This window comes from Nicotiana tomentosiformis, chromosome 8 (genome assembly GCF_000390325.3).
Source record: "Nicotiana tomentosiformis chromosome 8, ASM39032v3, whole genome shotgun sequence".
NCBI classification, from domain to species: Eukaryota; Viridiplantae; Streptophyta; class Magnoliopsida; order Solanales; family Solanaceae; genus Nicotiana; species Nicotiana tomentosiformis.
Window position 1 is genome coordinate 136,682,826 of NC_090819.1, and position 23,849 is coordinate 136,706,674.

Consider the following 23,849-nt stretch of genomic DNA (forward strand, 5'->3'; position numbering starts at 1 on the left):
GCTCGCATGCCCGTTACTTGGCATGTGCGTCACCTCAATACCAATCGTATAGCACATAGTTCGGGGTTTCGAAACCTCAGAACCAAGTTTGAAAGCGTTACTTGCCTCAAACCGAGCAAATCCTACTCCGAAATGCCTTTGCCCCTCGAATCAGTCTCCAAATTCCCCGAATCTAGCCACAAGCAGTACAGTATAATTAATATAGGCTAAAGGAATTAATTTCACAAGAAAAACATGAAATTATAAGCCAAAAATCTGAAATAGCCCCGAACCCGGCCCCCGGGCCCATGTCTCGAAATCCGACAAAAGTCACAAAATCCGAAAGCCCATTCACTAACCATACCACAATTACTCAAATCCGATAACAAAATCCCATTCAAAACCTCAAAATTCTAACTCAAGAGTTCTTCCTCTTTCCCCCCAATTTCTCATCCCAAATCACAAATTAGATGATAAAATTAAAGATGAAATCACGGGATTTAACCTAAACCAAGTAGGAATCAATTATCCCAATCAACTCCACAAAAATCTCTTTAAGAATCGCCCAATTTCATGTTCTCTAGCTCAAAATATGCAAAATGGGTTCAAACCCTCGTTTTTTTTAAAATTAATACTGCCTGCCTAGATATCCTTCTTCGCGAACGCAATCGTTCTCTCGCGTTCGCGTAGACTAATTCGGACTGCCTCTCAACTTAACTCTCAACAAACGCGACCTACGCTTCGCGAATGTGAAGCTTTGCAAACTCACACCTTCGCGAACGCGTCCCTCACCTCGCGAACGCGTAGAACAAAAGACTGGGGGTCCCAAGCTGCCTCACTCCCCTTCGCGAACGCAACGCCACTCATGCGTTCGCGATGCGCACACTGCCATACCTTCGCGTTCGCGTCCTATCCTTCGCGGACGCGTAGAGCAAAAATCTCACCAACTCAAAAACACTCTTCGCGAACGCGAGGCTCCTCTAGCTAACGCGTAAGAGAAAACCAGAAAAAATGCAGCAGCAAATATCAGCTATCTCACCAAGGCAAAAAATGATCTGTTAACCACCCGAAACTCACCCGAGGCCTCCGGGACCTCAACCAAACATACCATCAAGTCCCAAAATACTATATGAACTTAGTCGAGCCTTTGAATCACTTAAAACAACATCAAAACGCCAATTACACCCGGATTCAAGCCTAAAGAACTTCTAAACTTTTAAATTCCACAAACGACGCCGAAATCTACCAAACCACATCCGATTGACCTCAAATTTTGCACACAAGTGATATTCAGCATTATGGACCTACTTCATCTTCCGGAATCGAAATCCGACCCCGATATCAAAAAGTAACCCTCCCCCGGTCAAACTTTTAAAAATTTGACTTTCGCCATTTTAAGCTTAAATCAGCACAGACCTCAAATTCACAGTTCGGACACGTTCATAAGCCCAAAATCATCCAACGGAGCTAACATAACCGATGAAACTTTATTCCGGAGTCATCTTTACACCATTCTGACTACGGTCAAAATCCTAAGACTTAAGCTTCCGTTTTAGGGACTAAGTGTCCCAAAACACTCCGAAACCAAAACAAGACCTCCCGGCAAGTCACATAAGCAGAAACAGATACGAGAAATGCAGTAAATAGGGGATCAGGACTAATACGCCCAAAACGACCGGACGGGTCGTTACATTTTATTTTCTTCTTTTGTGATATTTTGTGTCCATAGCAGAATAAGGTAGTAATGGTTGGCGGTTGGAGTTTAGTTCTGCACATGTAAAGTATTCTATTTTCAGAAACATTATGTTTATCGCTTTTTCTGTTTCAACGACTTTTTTTTAAAATATTATCCTTTTTATTGATATCTATATCTTCTCTTTGAAAAAATAAAAACAATAATATTTATCTTTGAAAGTTAGAGGAGTACTCGAAGTAAATTGAGAAAAAGAGAAGAAGCTATCTCCTAGAGTTGTTATGGAAGTAAAATTGAAGGGTTCTATGTCAACATTTTTAACTCCAAAATTGATGAAAAGGAATAAAATATACTAGTAATATCATTTTTTAAAGGCATTTTCCTCTCTTTGTGGGAACCGAACTAATGTATATTATATTGACTAGTTTTTGGCCAGGCACGTTGCGCGTATATTTCATATCAATAACCAAAAAAATTTAAGAAATCACATAAAATTGTTAAAAATTGTGTTTGAATTTGAAAATAAAAAAAGAGTGTAAATTCTTGCAATGATAAATGGCGATCCTATTCGGCTCACTCATCAACATTAAAATACCTTGCCCTACAAAAAACGTCGAACATCTTATTGTATTGTCGATGTATGAATTATGTATTTATTTGAGTTTAATGAGTTAATACTTAACTTGTATCATATTGTTCACAGAAATAATTTTGTCCTTCTATGGCCAATGAGGAAATTAAACACCCTCGTAATGCAAGCTTAAATGCCCAAGGTTGCCCAATTTTAAGAACATGAAACAATATTTGTTACTTTATTAAGATGGCTTGTGTGAATTCCTTTTCATAAATTTTATAGTAAAAAAAATGTTTGTTACAATATTTCCTCTCAAATATTTGGTTAGGATGATTGCCGACAAGGTTTTCATTTTGCCAGGTTGAAGAATAAACTGATCTAGTGTCGCCCATGCTTATTTCTTCCCAAGTTTTCATCATAGGAAATTTCCAAACTTGATAAATTTAATGAAGAACATTGAAGGCTAGCACCTCAATACATCTCTTATGACCACTCTCTTTTAGACTATCACGTGCATTCTATTGTAATAATTACAAAATTTATAACTTAAAATAATAAATTTTAATCACATATAAATTTATTTGAACCATAAAAGTAAAAAGGCATCTTTGCACATTGGTCTCTGTTGAAGGATGGTAAAGTAATATTTAATATATTGGCCGACTTTTTCTTTATATTGAAACGATTATTTCAATTTACCAAAAGTCAAAAAATATGATATCAAAAATAACTTCTATTAATTCATCTTTCTATTTTTTTTTTTACTTCAAAAAGGGATGAGGCGGTTAACTTTTTATATTATAAACTGTGTATACTTTAAAGCAAAAAGTCAGACCTGCAAAAGATAATTTAGAGGAAACCACAAAAATCTCAAACCAAACGAATTTGGTTAACGTAAACCTAAGGTAATCAAACTTAGTTATTGTCATGCAATTGAGGAAATCATACTTGGCAATTGTAGCTAGCTCTAAACTCATCTTCCTCAAGATTCTTCTCGTAGTTGCTAAATAAAGTGAAGATGTTAGAACTGTTCTAATTTTATTCCTAGACCACAGCACAATGAAGTTGAAAGATCAAACACATGCCTTAATAGATATATAAAGACCAAAATTACTTAGCTGTATAAAAAAAATTGTGTCCCGTAATTTATAAGAGAAAGATCATACCAACTTCATAAATTAAAGCAAAGAGCATCGTTATTAATATTAGAGCAGAATAATTACTTAAGATAAATAAATAATAATTAAAGTGATTCTAAAGACTTGGCAGATTAAAGGCATGCAAGGTTATGTATTATTAAAAAGAAAAAATATAAACTCGCCTAACATTTTCGTAGCATTGGGTGGGATTATGTAGCTGCTCCTAGAACTCAGCCATTAACATTTTTGCTTCATGCCTTTTCTCTTCACATGTTTATCTATACATTCACCTTAACTATTGTTCCTGTTTGGACGAAAGCAAAACATACCAATAAATATAAATTGAAAAGACATAACTCTCATTCCTTCGTGTCCGTTTGTATTCTAAAATATTTCATTAGTTTAATTGGGAACATAATAAGAATCATTATTAGTGAGGGAATACTAAATGTACCCCATGCTAAAGAGTTCCAAATGCAATACATATTATAATTTAGTGTTTTTACATTTATATACATTAAATTTGAAGAGATAATGTATATTTAGAGGGTAAAATCGTTATTCAACTTTTAATGGGTAAATTAGTAAATTAACTTTAACTTAAGTTGTTTACACTTATAATATAGTATGATATGATATGATGTATCTTTCAAGCTTAAATCGAGCATTGATTAGTTTACTTATTTGAGCGTAAAGCCTAGCTATTACTTAACAAAGTGAAAAGCACTCTAAGATGAAAACTTTTCCATTTTCAACAATATGACACAAGACATTTACAAATTTTGATGAAACATTACTTTATTGACTCTTAACAAGGGGGGGGGGGGGAACTCAAATTGTTTGGACAAAAGGAGTATAAACTATTAACTTTCAAAAAGTGATTCCTAAGGTTAACTTCAACAAATAAACTCGTTATTATCTTATTCAGAAACTGAAAGTATACTAACGAAGAGTATACTATATAGTTTTGATATATCCATACCATAACGAAGTGTTGGTTTAGTGATGATAGTAGGCTATAATCTCATATTTTAGTTAATTATTACATTTTAATTTATTGTACTTTAGTTGAGTTTGAGCTTTAATCGCTAGTGTTTTGCACTAATTATGTATTTTATGCCTTGTAAGAATAATTCCGAGCTATGTAGATGTTATGGAATGAATTCAAGTGATTTGGAGCTTTGAAGTCTGAGTAAAAGCCCAAGAAATTAAGCCGGGATCGTGTTCGGGGATCAACGGATGATAGTTAAGAACGAACGAAGAATCGAGCAGGCATATTGTGCAGTGTCCGGAAAAATGCACATAACTTTTCGTTCAGAGATCCGTTTGGGCTCTACAATATATCATTGGAAAGTTATTTAAAAGGTCTACAACTTTTATGTTTTATGGATTTTCAAATTCCCAACAAAACAGGGTAAAAAGTGCACGGCAAGTGTACATCTGCGCAATGGCCGCGCATATGGGGCATAACAGTGTGAAAAGTGCGCGGCCAAGTACGCGGGTACACTTCCAAGTGCGCGACCGCACACGTCTTGTCCAGAAAAAAGTATCTTTTTCGCGTAAGAGAAGGTGTTTTCGTTTGGGCCCGACCCTACTTGGTATATATACATGAAAAAATGGTATTTTGACCACTTTTGACACATCTAAGACCTAAGGAGTCTAAGGAGAAGTTGGAGAAGGAAAAGCACAAGGAATCTATCATTCAATCCCAACTCAAGACAAGGGTTTGAATTGTTTTATGTTTTTCTTCACTTTAAACTTAATTGTGATGAATTACTCCATGTCTATGGAGTAATTCTTCCTTAGAGATTGGTGGATTTGGTGTTTTGAGAATTGTTTGTGGATATTAACTCTAGTTTTATGTATTGAATCATTTTGGGTGTTTTTATTATTGCATATATATTCACATATTTATGTAATCGGAAGAGGCATAATTTGTGATGTTTTGCATTATCTTGTTGGTTGAGTTCGTTGATTCTTCTTAGTAATCGAAAGAGGCTAGTTGAATTGTTGTTTAGACCTAGTTAGGAGAATAATCGAAAGAAGTTCTCCTAAAGATTAACCCACTACGAATTCTTGCATATCTTCGCTGAGCTTAACTTAGTTTATATTGTGAGGTTGAGACTTAATCGAAATAGTAATTTCTACTGAACTTTCGAACTAATAATAGAGTGAATTCGAGAGACTCACTTGAACCATAGAGTGAAGTAATTAGAGTTAATTCACAAACAAGTATCTTGCACCTATCCAATAAACCCTTATTTTCTCCTATTGATATCTTATTTGCTTACTCTTGTTGCGATTGTCATTAGCCAATAGTTTAGACTTTTAGTTAATTTTATTTTTAATTCACACAACTCCAAATTGTTGATCATCTTGAATAGCAATAAGACTAGAAGCTACGAAAATATTGTCTAATTTCAATCCCTGTGGATATGATATTTTCAATACTATATTCGACTAGCGAGCATAATTTTGTATTGTGTTTTTCGCTCTTCAAGTGACAATTCCACCTAGATAGGTTTGAGTAACACAGTTCCACAGTTGATTGTATAAACTGTTTGCATTCGAAAAGATTGAATCATACATATTAATACTATATAAAGACCTTTTATATTATTGATTTAATTTAACAGACTATTATTATCCTAATTTTGCTGATTACCATATAGATCTGTTATTCTGATAGTTTAAGAATTTCTACACTTACAATTTAATTAATTATAATTAGTGGAAACTACGTCATATACCTACAAAACAAAACAAAAATTACCCGTCTTTATCCATTTTAAAACCAATTACAAAAACTACATGCCCTACGAGAATATATTACCCGCCTACCCAATTTCCCAATACTCGAAATCATGGAAACCTTTTCTTCTGATCTCTTTATCTTTCTCTGCATCTTCTTTATTACCCAACCCTAACTTCTCCAAATCTCTTCCTTATTCTTACCAATATGTAGCAGGGATAATTTTAGGGGAATGAGATGCTACGTAGATGAACCAACATGGAAAACTAGCCATGGTTATCGATGGTTAGGTGTTAATAATAAAGTTAAAATTCGATAGAACTAATGTGTGTCTTTTGTGTATTTTTGAGTTTTTATGTGTTGCCGCGCGACTGAAATTGATATTGTTTTTGTTGTGAAACTTATTGTGAGCCAAAATCATGAAGAAAACAAGTGGGTTAAAAAAATACTGGACAATTTTTCAGATTTTCAAAATTTTCAGGTCCTTATTCAAAGTTTAGACGACGTTCTTATGGTGGAGATTTTGCAGTAAATTTTTCAAATTTGGGTTAAAGTTGAGTTGTACTGGAGAAGAAGAATTTATATTGTATACCAAAATGATATACTATATACTATTTGGTATATAGTTTATTCCAACGGTATACTGTTACAGTATACTATTATAATTTGGTCCTTTTTGAATTTTTTGAAATTTTTATTGAGTTCTTTTTTAACTTTTCAACGGAGTTCTCATGTTTTTTTAATTTTTTTCTTAAGCCAAGATATTTAGTTTGAAATATTTGATTGGAGGTTGTGGCTAAAGTTTGAGTCAATTTGGTATAAATTCTGGAATAGATTTTTGACATTTAGGTTGAAATTGAGTTGAACTAGCGAATAAGACTAATTTGTACTATATACCAAAATAACATATTATATACCGTTTTGTTATACGATATTTAATTTAATAGTGTATAATTTATTGCAATAGTATATGATTACAGTATATGGTATAATGTAACAATATAGTTAAATTTGATATTTTTTTATTTTTCAAAAAAAATTCAAAGGGTCCTTTTTAAATTTTCTAACAGAGTTCTCGATATCATATACTCACATTTAGTATATGATATATAGCATGTGGGCATCATAGTATACTTCACTAATATACTTCAACTGCTACTAGTATATTATTGTTGATATACTATATGCTAAAGTAAGTTATTTTTTAATAATTAATAGATAAAAATATAAAATAAAATAAAATAAAGGAGCCAAAAATGTGTGCAGAATTAGATTACGAAAAAAAGGAAATAAAAAATGATTTGAATAATGATAAATAAGAATAAATAAATAAAAAAATGAAAGTAAAAAGAGAAGAGAAAATAATTATAATGTATAAGTTATTCTAATAATTGAATTAAAAAAATAAGAAAAAAGATAAAATATATATTATACCAGTTATTAAAAAAGGTGAACAAATATTAATTTTATTAATTATCTTCTTTTATTGTATAAAAAAAGAATAATGAAAAGGAGAAAAAAATTCAATGAAATTAGATTATGAAGAGAAAAAGAAAATAAAAGAAAAAGGAGTTAAATAAAATTAGAAAAGGAACAACAAATAAAGAAAATAAACAAAAAAATAGAGAAGGTGTCAAAATTGAGTGTGAGATTAAATTATGGCAATAATAATAATAATAATAATAATATAATTTGGGCAAAAAAATAAATGAACAGAAAAGAAGAAAAAGAAAAAAAATAAGAAGAAAATGAGAAAAAGGGAGAAAAGAAAGAAAAGAAGGAAAGAAGAAAACAAGCAAAGAAATAAAAAAGAAAAGGAGAAAAAAAAGGAAACTACCCATAAAAACTATCATGGGTAGGAAATATAATTAGTTTGATGGGTAGAAAAGTAAATGAGTAGGCAAGGATAAATAGTTTTATTTTTGTGGGTAATTGTGTCATTCTCCCAAAAATTAAGGGGTAATAGATAACATCAAAAGCAAGCAATTCGGGTAGAGAAATCAAGCCCGCGTAAATAAGGTAGAAATGATATCAGGTAGTCACTCTAAAAGACTGCTATTTAGGAATTAACCAGTGTGTCCTAAATTTTATTATTTTAGTTTAATTTTTTAAGACAAAAATATCCTGAGTCGTCGTGAAGTTAAGATTTTTAATTTTAAATTTCGGGACAAAATATATATGGACTAATCTCAAAATAGTACCGAAGGAATGGCTATATGTGCACTTGCCCCGTAAGTAAGTAAATCCAATCCAATTAGATATGGGGCCTAGTACAAATTAGCGGAACACACGTCATTTGGTTTTGAATCCAATCCAACATCCTTTTAACGTTTTGACCCGACCCTCTCCCTCTCTCCCTCCTTCTTCTTCCGTCCTTCTCCTGCGATCTGATTCTTGTCTCAGGTAAGCTCACACACCACAAAAGCTCTTTATTGTTTTTAATTTTACTTATAGAATACTATAATCACCTATCTTTGATCGAAACTATTCTCAATTTCTGATTAAGTTTTGATATTTTTCTGCTTTTCTATTCGGGTTTGATCCTGTTGTGTTCTGAATTGTTAATTGAGGTTTTTTTTCTCGTAATGTATTCCAGAATTTAAAGTGACGTGATCAGTTTATTGACCAGATGGATTTAGTTGCAAAGTACCAGGTACTTATTTTGTTTCCTAAAATGGGCACTTTCTGATGGACAAATATTGTGATAATTTGTAGCGTTAGGTGTGATTGAATTGATTGAAATGTGTTGCAGGGTGTAGTTGGAAGGGTGTTTGGTAATGAGAACTCCGGTTCAAGTGAAGATAGGTATGTTTTTTGTTTCATCAATTCCTTTATTGATAGCTGTAATGGGTTGAATCCCATGTGCATTTATGAATTATGGTGGTTTATGCGAGCTACATTTATATACAACTGAAAACGAAAACAACAACTATGCACTCAATCTCAATTTAGTCGGGGTTGACTATATGAATCCTCAATATCCATTTCATCGATTGCCCTTTGGTTTGGTGGTAAGAGCATAGCAAGTGATTTGTGAGCTAGGTGCACGTTACACTAGAACCCTGCCACATTCAAAAACCTGGTATTTAGGTGGAGAAGGGTAGAGGCAGGACCATTATTCACCGAGTTTCGAAACTTGCACCACTTGTTCTCGGGGATTCCTCGGTTATCAAAAGACCCGTATAAAATAAATAACGTTATAAAGGAAAGATAGTAAGATAAATGATCCACTTCCTGGCAAAGAAAATAGACTCAGGTCTGTATTTATTCACTTTGAATTCAGATAAATACTTTCTTTAATCATATATCTTGATGGGTTAAGTGTGTGTTGTATCCATGGAATGTGAGCCTTGGTAGATATTGCTGCAGTACTTATATTTCCAGTATGGTTAGATTGTTAGAAGAAATGACTTCTTGCTAGAATGAGGGAGATGTTTGGGATATGATGACATGACCCTGGAAATTGAATTTGTCCCTTAGATTGTCCAGCTGATTATGTTGTGCTACTTTTTGCTGTTTTTAAGAAGATCAAAACATATTTCCACCTTGCAGTGTAGTCCAACTAGTTTAGCATGTTGATTAATCTAGTTTGTTCTTTTGACCAATAGCTATGTCGAACGCTTGCTTGACCGGATTAGCAACGGTGTGCTGGCTGAGGACAGGAGAGCAGCTATACTTGATCTTCAGTCTGTTGTCACTGAAAGTCGTGCTGGACAGATGGCCTTTGGAGCAATGGGTTAGTGTCTCTTGTTATCTGGACAAGGGAATTCCTGCCCTATTTTTCTTTACCAGTGAGTATGTAATGATGTTTATTTATATCTTATGTTTCTTGCAGGGTTCCCAGTGATATTGAGTGTCTTAAAGGAGGAGCGGGATGATGTTGAGATGGTACAATTGCTTTGTTGCCTGTTTTAAAATTGAAAGATATGTTAATGTTATTTTAGCGGAGTTTCTGCATTCTGTGTATTATTGGCCTGAAATCAAGCTATAGTGCTAGGTAATTGGGTGCTTTATTCCTCGAGTGGTACAAAAGGTAAACTTGACTTGAGCGAATTTATTGACATCCATAATGAAGTCAAGGCTAATTCTTGAAAAGTATAGCTGTTACTTATTGTAGATGTATATGTTAAAAACTAATGTTGTCAATGTTGTCATTGACTGAGTTTGATATCACCCACTCCGCGGGTGATGATTTCTTGTGGACTCATGTTGTCTTTACTGATTCTAAAAAGAAAAGAAAAACACGTCTTATTAGTTATTGTGTGCTGGCTGTTATTTCAGATTTTTCCTTTTTCTCCTTCAGTTTTTTTTGTTTTTGTTTTAAGAATTATTACTAATATTAAGCTTTTATCCTAAAGAGACTTACTAGAAGGAAAGAACACTTTGAGAACTACATTTTCAGATTTTCTTATACACAATGATTTCATGCTTTGGACTATTTTTCTGTTGTTTGTCTATCAAACTGTTTGGTCTTCTGGTGTAAAGAACTATTCTTGTTAGACGCTATCTCCGACTTAAAACTTGTGCGACTTTCTCAGCAATGTTGGTGGAACCTTTTTTTCATGTTGGAAACAACAAGGTATTTACCTTTTATTTTATTTTATTCAGGGACTACAAGGTATTTACTTTTGAAAGATTTAGTGCAATTCGTGATTCTTCTGGTTGATCCTTCCATAAAAAAGCCTACTACTTTCTTACTTTATGAAAAAATATATACACAACGACAAATTTTTACTGAAATGGTCCTTTATTTCCATTGATGGCGAATGACAAAATCTTCCTGTTTTTGCCAATTGATGCACGTTTTATGCAACATTGTTACCTTGCTCATCTCACTTGGTACTAAAAGTTACTCATATTTGGTGCTTGAAGGTCAGGGGGGCTCTGGAAACTCTTGTCAGTGCCTTAACTCCACTTGATCATGCAAAAGGGCCTATGAATGAGGTTCAACCAGCTTTGATGAATAGTGACTTGCTTTCAAGAGAAGTAGATAATATCTCTCTTCTCTTAAGTTTGTTGGTAAGGATATTCTTGCTATTGTTCTTGCTTTGTTTTTATTTGTATAGTGAATAATCTCTTTGCTATTGGCTGAACTAATACCCTGGCAGTCAGAGGAGGATTTCTATGTACGATACTATACACTTCAACTTTTGACAGCCCTCCTAACTAATTCTCCACAAAGGTATCTTTAGTACTTTCTCTACATATTATTACAAGTATTCATCCTTTTTAAACCCACTTTGAGGGGACGGCATGCTGAAATAATGTTCAGGTTACAGGAAGCTATTCTTACCATTCCCCGTGGTATCACACGGCTGATGGATATGCTTATGGATCGTGAGGTATGAACTGGGAAATGTTAAAATTGTTTATGCTCTTCTTCTTTGTGGGATTCTAACCTTTGGCATGTATTGAAGGTCATTCGAAATGAGGCACTGTTACTTCTAACTTATTTGACACGTGAAGCTGAAGTAAGTACTGCTTCCTTTCCTTGGTGGCTGCCCTCCCCCATGTTTTAAAAAAATTCTTTCTTCAGATTTTACTTTGTGGCCTAACATGGCTAACTCCTTTACTACAGCAAATTCAAAAAATCGTGGTCTTTGAAGGTGCTTTCGAAAAGATATTCAGCATTATAAAAGAGGAGGGAGGTTCAGAAGGAGGAGTTGTTGTGCAGGTTTGGATAAGTGATCTTACGCTTAAGTCTAAAATGTTTTTTGTGGAGTAATAAAAGTAGGAGAACTGAGATGACTCTGATGTTCCATTCCCCCTCTTTCTGGAGGGGGCCGCAAATGATTTTTCAGTGATCATGTGCTCAATTCGCTTAAACTGTCAATGAAATATTTAGGGTTTCTTCACTCAAATTTCTTGCTGATTTGAGTAAATTTTTTTTGTAACTGAGCAACTCTTGATATTGGTTATCAGTCAACATTTCAAGAGAAAATCAAAATATACAAATTTATGCTGTTTTCTTATTTGAGATTCCATGATTTACCTCCTTTTTTTCTTTTCTTTTTGGGTTAAGGGAACTCAATGACTTATTTTTTTTACCTATTGACTTAATGGTGATGAGAAGCAGTTTTGCTTTGTTGATAAATTGCTAGTCTTTCTTAGTTTCTTTTCTTTGTTACTATCGTCCTTTAAAATTTCTCTCCCCCCCCCCCCACACACACACCAAATCCCCGGGTAGTGGGGAGAGCTTTTAATCTATCTCTAAACTGAGAAATGAGAATTGGCCTCTGTGTGGAGCTTTGGAGCTTGCTCGCTGCTCTTTATCCAAATAACTTCACATGATAAAGATATTTTAAGTGAAAGAGGGGGGAGAGGGCCGATGTTTTCTATGAGATGACTAGTCCAGGTCTTGAGACCATAGCTTGCTGCTGGAAACATAATAGGCTTTTTCCACTTCATTAGGCGTACTTAGTCTGAACCATATCTATGATAAAGCACTCCTTTAAATCTTTTCTAATTTGGTTTCTCCTTTTTTCCCTTAATGTCCTAGGAGCCGTATCTTTAGGTGAAGCAGCTGCTTTTTGTTGAACTATCTTGAATCTCTTTCAATAGTTCGGCTTTGTTTTTTTTTCCTTCTCCTTCAACCAAGCAAAAAGATTTCAATTCATTACCTGGCATGGAAGCACTCAAGCTAAAGCAATACACCTAAAGAATGGCTAATGATGCTGGAGTTTGTTCAAAAGTTTTGAACTTGTGTCGTCTGTCATTCTCTTGCCTTTTTTACTTTTTCAATTTCTTATTTGGGTAGAATTTTCTTCATGTTCTTACTTATTTCAGGTATTCAAACACCTTCATTCTTTGTAGTAAATCTTAGTAGTTCATGGTTTCTAGAAATTGCCTACATGTGTTACAGTACACTTGCATCTGGTTTCTTAGAAAATGTAGTAATATTAACTTGTTCCTGATCACTGCTTTGTCGTTGAACATTTAACGGAAACCTTTTGTTGCTTTTTTTGTGGAATTCTTCAGGACTGTCTTGAACTGCTGAACAATCTCCTCCGCAATAGTGCGTCAAATCAGGTTTCTGCTTGAGTGCATCCCTAGTGTTCATTACTCATATAATTTTTATGTTCCTAGTATTTACTATGAATCTATTACAGGTATTACTTAGGGAGACGATGGGCTTTGATCAGTTGTTATCAATTCTGAAGCTCAGAGGGACCACCTACAGATTTACACAACAGAAGGTTAAACCCAAAATCCATTTGTTTTTCTTCTTTCATTTTTTTTATATATTAAATGGGCTGCTAATATGATTTACTTCTGTACCTAAGCCTTATCTAAGCCTTACTGGTCTCTTCTCATTTTCTTGTGCCTCAATTGATTGCCAGTAGACAATTAATCTACTCAGTGTGCTAGAAACCATTAATTTGCTAATCATGGGTGGCCCAGAAACTGATCCTGGCAGAGATGCAAATAAGCTGACTAATAAAACAGTCTTGGTTCAGGTTTGTTCTTTAATGTGAGACTGCTTATGTTTGGATTGCCGCATCATCTTCCTGACATCTATCTGATTGATATTGTAGAAAAAGGTCTTGGACCATCTCTTCATGTTGGGAGTTGAAAGCCAATGGGCTCCAGTTCCAGTGCGTTGTATGGTGAGTTGACTAGTTCTTGATGCCTTCAAATCGATGGCTTTCTTTCTAGTTAATCAACTTTCATGGTTTCTTTCTGCACTTTCGATAGTAGGATAGGCAAAATCAAGAAAAGAGTGTTAGGGGGTGAGGTGATATGATGGTTACTAAGACTTCTCTTCTGCGAATTCCATTTACACTATAACAGAGTGAACATTGTTCAGTATAATTGCTGCTATAGCTAGTGGATTCTTGAAACTTTATCCTCAGCACGGCTTTCATTACTGTCAGGCACTTCATTCCATCGGTGATCTGATTGCGAATCACCCTAAGAATCTTGAAGAACTTGCAAGCAAAAGGCTCGGAGAGGAACCAGATTTAGAGCCTGCTTTGAATTCTGTCCTCCGGATACTTTTGCGTACTTCTAGTAAGCAAGAATTCATGGCAGCTGACTATCTTTTTAAGAACTTCTGTCAGGTTGGCATCTTAACTGAGTTCTTGCTTAATTAGGTTAGATATTTCAAGTAGTTGGTTACAATTTTAGAATGATGTCAGATATTGATAAACAACCCTTCCTTTATTATCTCTTTTTTGGGACTTTAGTTGTGCATTATGCTTTCTTGAAATGTACATGTTCCAAAGCATGTTCTGTGTGATCGGTGCAGCAAAATCCAGATGGCCAGACAATGTTGGCATCTACTCTAATTCTTCAGCCACAATCAATGATTTATGCCCCTTTTGAGGAGGATGTTAACATGTCATTTGGAAGGTAATCTATGCTGCTGAAACTTTTACTTCCTAGTTCTTCTTTTTAGAGTATTTACAATGTCTTCTCATTGAATAAAAGTATCCATTAAACACCCCCCCTCATCCCATAAATACGCACAACAAATTCAAAATTCAAAATTCAAAATAAAAAAGCAAAAAGATAAAAGGAAAGGAACGCTTAATTTGCTTCAGATGACTTCACATCTCAAACCCTCATCTCTTTTTTTCTCTTTTTTTTTCTTTTTCCTTTTTTGGGGGCAGCATGCTTCTACATGGTCTTACCACAGGTGAAAACGAAGGTGATCTTGAGGTAATGTCATGGGTTTTGTACACTTTCTCGATGGTTCTCTGATAATTTTCAAAATAGACATTTTGTTATCAAAAAAATGCAAAATAGACATTTCTGCGCTTGATCATTGTTGGTTTGTAATTTTTCACATCTGCAAGACTATTGTTTGATTTAGGACACTAGACTAATCCAGTTCCCATGATACCTGATACATAATCCTTCGGTTCATGGAGTAGAAACAATTGACGATCAGTACCTGACATAAGATGTAAATTGCTTGCGATATACTTCTTTAATATCATTTGTATAAGTAGAAAAACCATAAGAAAGACAACTATAATACTTAAGTTTTAGAAGGTTAAACATAGTAAACTAATAAAGATTGTAGACATCATTTTTACTGAGTTGAATGCGGAAGAAAGATGATATCAGATTACTTATTAGGAGGGAAAAAAAAGATTATATCAAATTGTAAAACAAATGAATATAATTTGGTCCATAATTTTTGTTAGGCAATATACTTTGTTTCAATCTTGATATAATGTACTCTAAGGAAACAAATTCATTTTCTCAAATTTTAAACCAAACATTTGTGATGCTTATTTACTAACTTGATGTAATACGCTATCCAAACATATTTGCTCTTAATCTTCTTACTAATCAAAATGGAGCTAGTATTTTGAAAGGCTCATGTGTAGTTAAAGTTTATATATTGCTTGTCCTGTTCCAAAATACCCACTTCTTTCAGTTTCGATTTTGTTTTCCAAGAATTAGAAGATTGTGTTTTTTTTTCCGAAATTAGAGGTGAAAATTGACCTGTTATTTTTTTATGAATATATTATCATTTTACTAACAATTATCATTATTTCTGGGCTTGTATCTGCTGTTGCCAAGAGGATTACACATTTTTGTTGTTCTCCATGCTTCCGATCATCTTTTCTTGGCAGAACGCCAGAACCCCTAAACCCACTTCCCACCAGCACGTGAATCATGAAATACCTAAAATATGTCAAAGAAAGGAAAATCCTGGTTTACAAAACGTGTCGAATGATTGTCTCAAAAGATTTTGACTCTTGGTGTTTCTCCCTCTGTTAGCACATGTCTATTGGTTCAGGAGTTGATATGTATACTCGGAGTATTAATTGCCATTTTGTGATAGATTCAGCATGTTAACTTTCAAATATGCAGACTTGTTCTAGAGCTGCCAGTGTTCTTTCGCATGTCATCAAGGGTAATAACCAATGCAAGGAAAAGGTATGTAAAGTTCCTCCCACCATCCAGAGATGTATTCTTTTATCCAAGTAAAATAAGTTTTTCACACATGAACAAAAAGGAAAACGATATTTTTATCCTTGAGCGATGTTGTCAAAGTGTTTTTCAGCACCTATATTGTTATTGTTGCTATCAGTTCTATAGCCTGTTTGGCCAAGCTGGAAAAATCAGCTTATTTTGATTAGTGCTTTTTTTCAAAAGTACTTTTGGTGAGAAGCAGTTTGTGTTTGCTAATTAATTTGAAAAGCACTTCTAAGCAACAGTTAGTGTTTGGCCAAGCTTTTAAAAAGTGCTTCTAAGTGTATTTTTCTCAAAAGTGCTTCTCAAAAAAGTGCTTCCGGGAAGAAGCTACTTTTTTCAGCTTCTCCAAAATTGCTTTTGCTTCTACTCAAAAACACTTTTTTTCTTCTAAAAGCTTGGCCAAACACTTCAACTTTGGAAAAAAACTTGGAAAAGTTTGGCCAAACAGGCTACTAGTCGAGTGTGCTCTGCACCATTATGTTTTGTGGAGCTAGAATTCATTTATGTTTTATAGATATAGCAAGATACACCTTATATTTAGGAGAACAGTCACGCTGGACTGTTTCTGTTATAAGAAATACTATAAGATATAGAAGTTTGTCTACCTTATTCTTTGGTTATAACATATAAGTGAATTGCAGGTTCTGCAAATTCAACTTGAAGCACCTATGCCCACTCTAGGAGGCCCGGAACCTTTGTTACACCGTATGGTGAAGTATCTGGCTCTTGCCTCTTCTATGAAAAGCAAAGATGGAAAATCAAGCACAAGCACAAGCACAAGCACAAGCACATCTGAGAATGTGTTTGTTCAGCCCATTATCCTGAAACTGCTAATTATTTGGCTTTTTGATTGTCCAAATGCGGTGCAATGCTTCCTTGATTCACGCCCTCACCTGACGTATTTGCTGGAGCTGGTCTCAAATCCTACCACAACTGTATGTGTAAGGGGATTGGCTGCAGTACTATTAGGAGAATGTGTAATCTACAACAAAAGCAATGCTAGTGGAAGGGATGCCTTTAGCATAGTTGATGCCATAAGCCAAAAAGTTGGGCTTACTTCATATTTCTTAAAGTTTGATGAAATGCAGAAAAGCTCTCTTTTCACATCTGCTAAGCCATTTTTGCCACGTAAGCCACTGACAAGATCTACTGCTGCTAGTATGGCTGAGATTGAAGATGTCGGAAATGAATCATCTGATCAGAAGAATGAGAACCATCCTATGCTTACATCAGTATTTGATTCTCCATTCGTCTATTTTATGAAGCGCTTGGAGGCTGATATTAGAGAAAAGATAGTAGAAGCTTACAGCAGCCCAAAGACCCAGGTGACAGTTGTACCAGCAGAACTTGAACAAAAGAGTGGGGAAAATGATGTTGACTACATCAAGCGGCTGAAGACTTTTGTTGAGAAGCAATGCCATGAGATACAGGTAAGGACCTTTGGGGTAACTTATGTTATGAATAAATGTACTTTTCTATGAAATACAAACATTGATTTATTTTCTTCTCACTATTTGTATATCTGCATATGGTTTTGTCTGCACAGTTGGGGTCTCAGTTGCAAGACAGTTCCTAGGAAAATCAAAGCTGCTGATATTTAATTTACTTGAGAAAAACTATCATGGCATTTTTCACTAATTTAGCCATCTTTATTCTTTATGATTAAAAATTACTGCATCATGTAAAGACGACAACTTAAGAAAGGTAAAGTAATTCATAGGATTATACTAGTCATGTGTGCACCTATCTTCCAATGCAACCTGGGAGACCCTACGAATACTAACATTTCATAATTCGAGCAGCTTTCTTCATTTTGTTTTCTGTATAGTTGGGATTCGTGTATGCAGTACTCCTTCCATTTTGCTTCATACCTTTGCTTTTCTGACAATATTCACTTTCTCTGCTTTCTGCAAAAAAAGGACCTTTTGAGTCGGAATGCCACTTTGGCCGAGGATCTGGCAAAAACTGGTGGGAACAACTCATCCCCTCTTGAGCGTAAAGTCAGTGGGGGCGCAGATAGAGTTCAACTGGAGACTATGCGTAGAGATCTTCAAGAAGCTTCTCAACGTATAGAGATGCTAAAGGCAGAAAAGGCCAAAGCTGAATCGGAAGCTTCAACGTATAAAAACTTAGCTGGGAAGACGGAATCTGATCTTAAAAGCTTGTCTGATGCATACAACAGTCTGGAACAGGCCAACTTCCGACTAGAAAAAGAAGTAAAAGCTTTAAAGAGTGGAGACATTGAAGCGTTAAAGGAAGAAGCAAGGGAAGAAGCTTTGAAGGAGAGTGAAGCTGAACTGAATGATTTGCTCGTCTGCCTCGGACAAGAACAGAGCAAAGTGGACAAACTTGGCAATAGGCTAAGAGAGCTAGGTGAAGATGTAGATAAATTGCTGGAAGATATAGGGGATGATGTTGGTGCTGATGATGGTGACGATGAAGACTAGAATGATGTTTTTTTTCTCAAGTAAATTTATTTCATTGTATTTCTTGTTAGTTTTTCTCTTCTCCACTCCCCTTTGTTTTTCTGTGGCGCATAGGGTTGTACATTGTAAAAATTTCCCAATACCAACATAATTTAAGGATGTAAACCATCTTCTTGCTTTGCTTGTAATTTCTCTACTAGGTTGCTTTCCTTTGCATCTCTGTTTAAATTAAGTAATAGTGTCTCGTCTTTAACATTTTAGTCTTTTTAAATGACGCATAATTCATTTCGGAGTAAATAGAGGTAAGCCTTTCAACGAAATACGTGTACGTACTTTGGTCAAAGTTTGGGATTTAAAAACAATATAGGAGATACCAATTTTGATACGCCATTAATTGTTTTTACCCACTTAAATAGTTTCAATAATTCTATAATTCAGGCATTAATCATAGTGATTCGATTTGGGAGAAAATAAGATATTCAAATAAACGAACATTACAGCAAATTGACTATTCATCCGAATTAGACTCATGTATAACTCCAACTAAAAAGAACTAGAAGTAATTTTTCATTGCCGATAAAACTACTGAAATAAATATTTACGTTTATTAAAAATAGAAGATTTATGTTGTTAAACTAACTTATATATATTCAAGGTCTTTTTTCTCCCTTTTAAACCCAAATTCGAGAAGTATGTTTTTTTTAAGTTGTCGACAAAGCACGAATTGTGTGTATATATATATATATATAAATTTTATATATTTTTATGGTTACCAACGTATAAATAGTTTTGATAGTGCGCTAAAAGTGATCTTTTCCCAAAAAATGGTCCAGTAGTGTCTACGAATTACTATAAGGGGAAAATTTATGTCCAATAGCTCTTAACGGCCCGTTTGGCCATGAAATGTTTTTCACTTTTTTTTTGAAAATTTTTCACTTTTTTCAAAATCAATGTTTGGCCAAAAAAATTTCAATTTTCACTTGAGGATGAATTTTAAATTTTTTTGAAAATTTAAAAAACTCCAAAAAGTTGTTTTTCAAAATTTGCACTCAGATAAGATCACTCACAAAAATTCAAAACAACCCAAAATTATATTCATGTCCAAACACAACTCTAAATTTCAAATACCAGTTTCACTTGAATTTTTTTTTCTTCCGGAATTTTACAATTCTTATGTCCAAACGCCCACTAACGATTGCGAAGTTTGGGGTTTTGACATTGCAGGACCTAGCATTCCTCAACCAAATATTAAGCCACAATTTCTTTTTCCCCCCGAAGGATGATATGTTTCGTCAATATTTCGATCACTTATATCTAGTCGAGGTATCTGGTGCACTATTATTTGTTGCCCGATATAGGCACGGACATAGGGGTCAGACCTCTAAAATTAAAGTTTACGAATTAGATGTAATCAAAAGTGATAGAGTCAAGCCTAATCACATATATTTTATCAATGATTGGATTGAGTTTAAGGACCCTGCCGTCCGCTTGCCGACCCACAATAGGGGTTTTGGCCCCTAAGGGCACGTGTCGTTGGCCAAGTCATCGCGGCGAAAGAATCTCGGTAGCCGCCTTGAAGTACAATTTCCATCGAGCGGTGGGAGGAAGATGGTTTTGTAACAGATACAAGGGTTTACAATCTTGAATATGGAAAAATTGAATATTTTAATCTTAGATTGTTATAAAGTCCTTTTTCTCTGTCAACTTGGGTCAAACCATCAATGTGATAATTCATGAGGAGTTATATTGTTTCTTTTCAAGTTTGGTTATTTATTATTTTTCCAAATTATTTAAGTTGATTTATTTGTTTTGGTTCATGTTGTAATATGCCTGCTGATTGATGATGTATGAATTCTATGGTATTTATTTATTGTAACTATGGTAGAGGGTTGTCTAAGAAATATCGTAGAGGGCGGCCTAAGAAATATTGGGGAGAGGTGATCAAGCAGGATATGACGAGACTTCAGATTTTCGAGGACATGACACTTGGTAGGAAGATGTGGATGTTAAGTATTAGGGTTGTAGGTTAGGAGGTAGTTAAGTCTTGCCTTACTTCGTACCATTGTGGCACTAGCCAGGTAGGGTTTTTGTCTAAGATAGCTAGTGGCAATGTTGTGTCTTACTATTTCGCTTTTCAGTGAAGGACCTATTTATTAGCTATCGCTTTTGCTTTGCATCTTTCTTCTGGATTTCATGGTGTTCTTATTTTTCCTATGATTGCTGTGGTGATATTAATATTGTCTTTTTTTGTCCTTTTGTCTTTTTGTTTTCTTGAGCCGAGGGTCTTTCGGAAACAACTTCTCTACTCCTTCGGGGTAGGGATAAGATCTACGTACACATTACTCTTCCTAGATCCCATTAGTAGATTTTACTGGATTGTTATTGTTGTTGTTATTCACTATAACTTTTTGTTGCATTATTGAATTTATTTTGATTGACTTGGTCGCTTTTATTCGTTATTTAAGAACCAAACTGAAACTTTTTGCTAAGTAATCCTATTAACAACACGAAGCAGAGGCGGAGCTAGGCTATTAGGTTCATTTTTGGTTAAATACTGTATTTATATTATAAAATTTATTAAATATGTATAAATATATTATTGCGAACCCAGTAACTAAGACGAGCTATGAGTTCTGACGTAAATTCAAAGCCCATAAATTTTAAATTCCGACTCCCCTCTGACACGAAGGACGAATTGTCTAGGTATGAAAGTATGTGGTTTGAGCGTTAAAGGAGGGGCAAGTGTACAAATAGTAAATTTTGGGCTCCTTATTTAAGCCATAATCGAAGTTTAATTTTTTCTTTATTTACAAGTTTAACTATTTCAAAATCAATTTCAGAAATATGCGACTAATATTGCAAAAATAAGTTGTTTGAAGTTACAAATTTTATCTGATTTTTTAGTACTATACTAGTCTTAGAGTACGCGCTTTACGCGTGTAACCAACTATCAATACTATATTGTAATTAATGTTGCTCTAATTATTCATCTCTTTCATATTCAATGTTCTTCTTATGAAAATAAATTTATGTACACTAAAAGTTTTGCAATTACTTATATGATGAATTCGTAAAAGAATTGAATTTTATTCTTTAACAAATTAGTTGATTCAAAGAGTTATTTTGTTAAATCAGTTAAAACATTAATTACCTTTTCTCAAAATTAGAGGAAATAACTTTTCTAGATTAAAATTCTTAATATTTAGCTCATTCCAAGTTTTTAACGTTTAACTATAACAATATTTCTATAAAATAAAACTTTTATGTTCAAAGGATAACAAAATATTGATCTAACATTTCACTTAAAAAATAGTTAATTTTTAAATCTTAAATATTAAAAATATAATTAAATTACAAAAAAAAATTCGATATCAAAATTATTTTTAACGGATAAAAGATTGACCAATATGTCATTGTAATAAATTCAAAAATTTAATTATTTTTAAGCATTGTATTAGAGTGTAAAATTTCAAATCCTTGATATATTTAAGAAAACTACCAAACATAAAATTATTAGTACTCTGTAATATTTAGGATTCATATTGGATGTCTACAAAGATTTATATTATTCTATTAAAATTAATAAATCTTAAAAAATTATATAAATATTATCTCATCCATACCAATTTATTTTTCGACTTGAACTTTGAATAATTTTGATTTAGGGTTTTAACTTTGTGAGTTAGTCAACTATCCTTTATAATAATGACATGCTTAATGGTCTAAATCACGAAGTAAAAAAAGAGCTAATTCTTTTTTTTGCTTTTCCCTTTTATGTCAAATAAAATTTAGTGCCTTCAAATATTAGAAAATAAAATTTCACCAACCAAATTTAGACAGTTGAAACCAGATTATTTTGCTAGTAAACTTTGTGAGTTTTTTGATTAGTGTAATTTCAATACTAATAAATTCGTAGTTGTAGTCGTCCATCATTATTTACCAATGATGCAATTTCAAATATTGAGCAATTTGTTTGTTTGGAATTTTTGTTGTTAAAATAAATATTTCATATCACTAATGAATTCAGTCTTTCTACCAATTAGAAGGCTCTTGATTATTAATAAATAAAAATCAATTCTCTTATATTTATCATATATTGGCTTATTATAACTCTTATTCCTCGTCTAGCTTCACATTTAGAATAATCAATATTACTGGATCCAAAAATAAAAAGAAGAATAAATAGTAGTAGTTCATTTCGTCCAAGAAAAAAAAATAGTAGTAGTACTTCAATTTTTAGGGTTCATAATAAAATAACTATTTTATTCAATGTGAACTCTAATTAAAAGAGGTAATAGCACGTGTATCTTATATTTACACAACTTAAAAAATTTATGTAAATATTATTAAATTATATATTTGAGTTATAAATAATTAAAAAATGTAAATTCATAAAAATTAGGAATGTTAATCTAATTTAGCTAGCTTAATAACACATATATCAGATGCCTTATCGTGATTTCATGTTTTGCCTCTAATTACTAAAGTTATTCAATTCTCTTCTATTATGTGGGATCAATTAGCAGAATATACTTGATATAAGGAAATTAATGATAAAATTATTATAATAATTTGTTCATCATCTCTAAAATTATATTTTGAACTTGACATGAAATTGTTATGTGTCCTTTTGTTGGCATTTCTATAAGGTTTTTTTTTTTTTTTTAAAGAAATTAATTCTGGTAATCATATCAAGTTGGCATATGTTATGTACGAATTCAATGGTTGAATTATAACTTATTTAGCTATATTTACTTGAACTTGTTTCTTGTGCAAACATATAATAAAAAATACTATCCGTAAAAGAAAATAAATAGTACGCGTGGAAAAATAGAATTCAAAAGCATATACCTTTTAGTCTTTTACAATAACTAGTCTTAGGGTACGCGCTTTGCACGTGTACCTGCACGTATCAATGAATATACAAATTTTAAAAATTACATAAATAATGTATTTTTCGTTATTGAATAAATATTAAAGAAAGAAATGTAAGTTCCTGAAATAATAAATTTTAATCTCACTAAGCTAGCTCAATAAAATAAAGAAATCCTACTCCACATAAGTTTTTATATGCCCTTATTATGATTTATGAGGCGTGAAATATCTTATAAAAATTATTGTTATCTTTGTTACCAAACACTATAAGCAAATAACACAAAAACTTTACCACAATTATTCAAAGATAACAAAATAAATTAAAGAATTTGAATCTTCCTACTAATTTTATTCCTCAATTAATAATTTACTTAGATATAAATATTATTATAGATTTTAAAACATAATTAAATATATGATTACAAAAATATTTAATAATAGCAAAGAAAAAGAGAAAAAAAGTGATTAACAAAAACTT

At 33.2% G+C, this 23,849-nt stretch overlaps 1 protein-coding gene across 1 annotated transcript; it reads left to right on the top strand.

The window, feature by feature from the left end:
• The first annotated feature begins 8,391 nt into the window (after positions 1 to 8,391).
• Positions 8,392 to 18,684, top strand: LOC104115370 (golgin candidate 6). Its single transcript, XM_009625984.4, has 20 exons — positions 8,392 to 8,540; positions 8,734 to 8,790; positions 8,890 to 8,942; positions 9,746 to 9,873; positions 9,973 to 10,025; positions 11,010 to 11,156; positions 11,246 to 11,319; positions 11,410 to 11,479; positions 11,555 to 11,608; positions 11,716 to 11,811; positions 13,116 to 13,166; positions 13,247 to 13,333; positions 13,481 to 13,594; positions 13,673 to 13,744; positions 14,012 to 14,197; positions 14,386 to 14,489; positions 14,750 to 14,798; positions 15,966 to 16,031; positions 16,712 to 17,500; positions 17,990 to 18,684. Exons 2-20 carry the CDS (start codon positions 8,767 to 8,769, stop codon positions 18,515 to 18,517), a joined length of 2,745 nt encoding a protein of 914 aa, XP_009624279.1. The 5' UTR covers positions 8,392 to 8,540; positions 8,734 to 8,766; the 3' UTR covers positions 18,518 to 18,684.
• Positions 18,685 to 23,849: the final 5,165 nt, after the last annotated feature.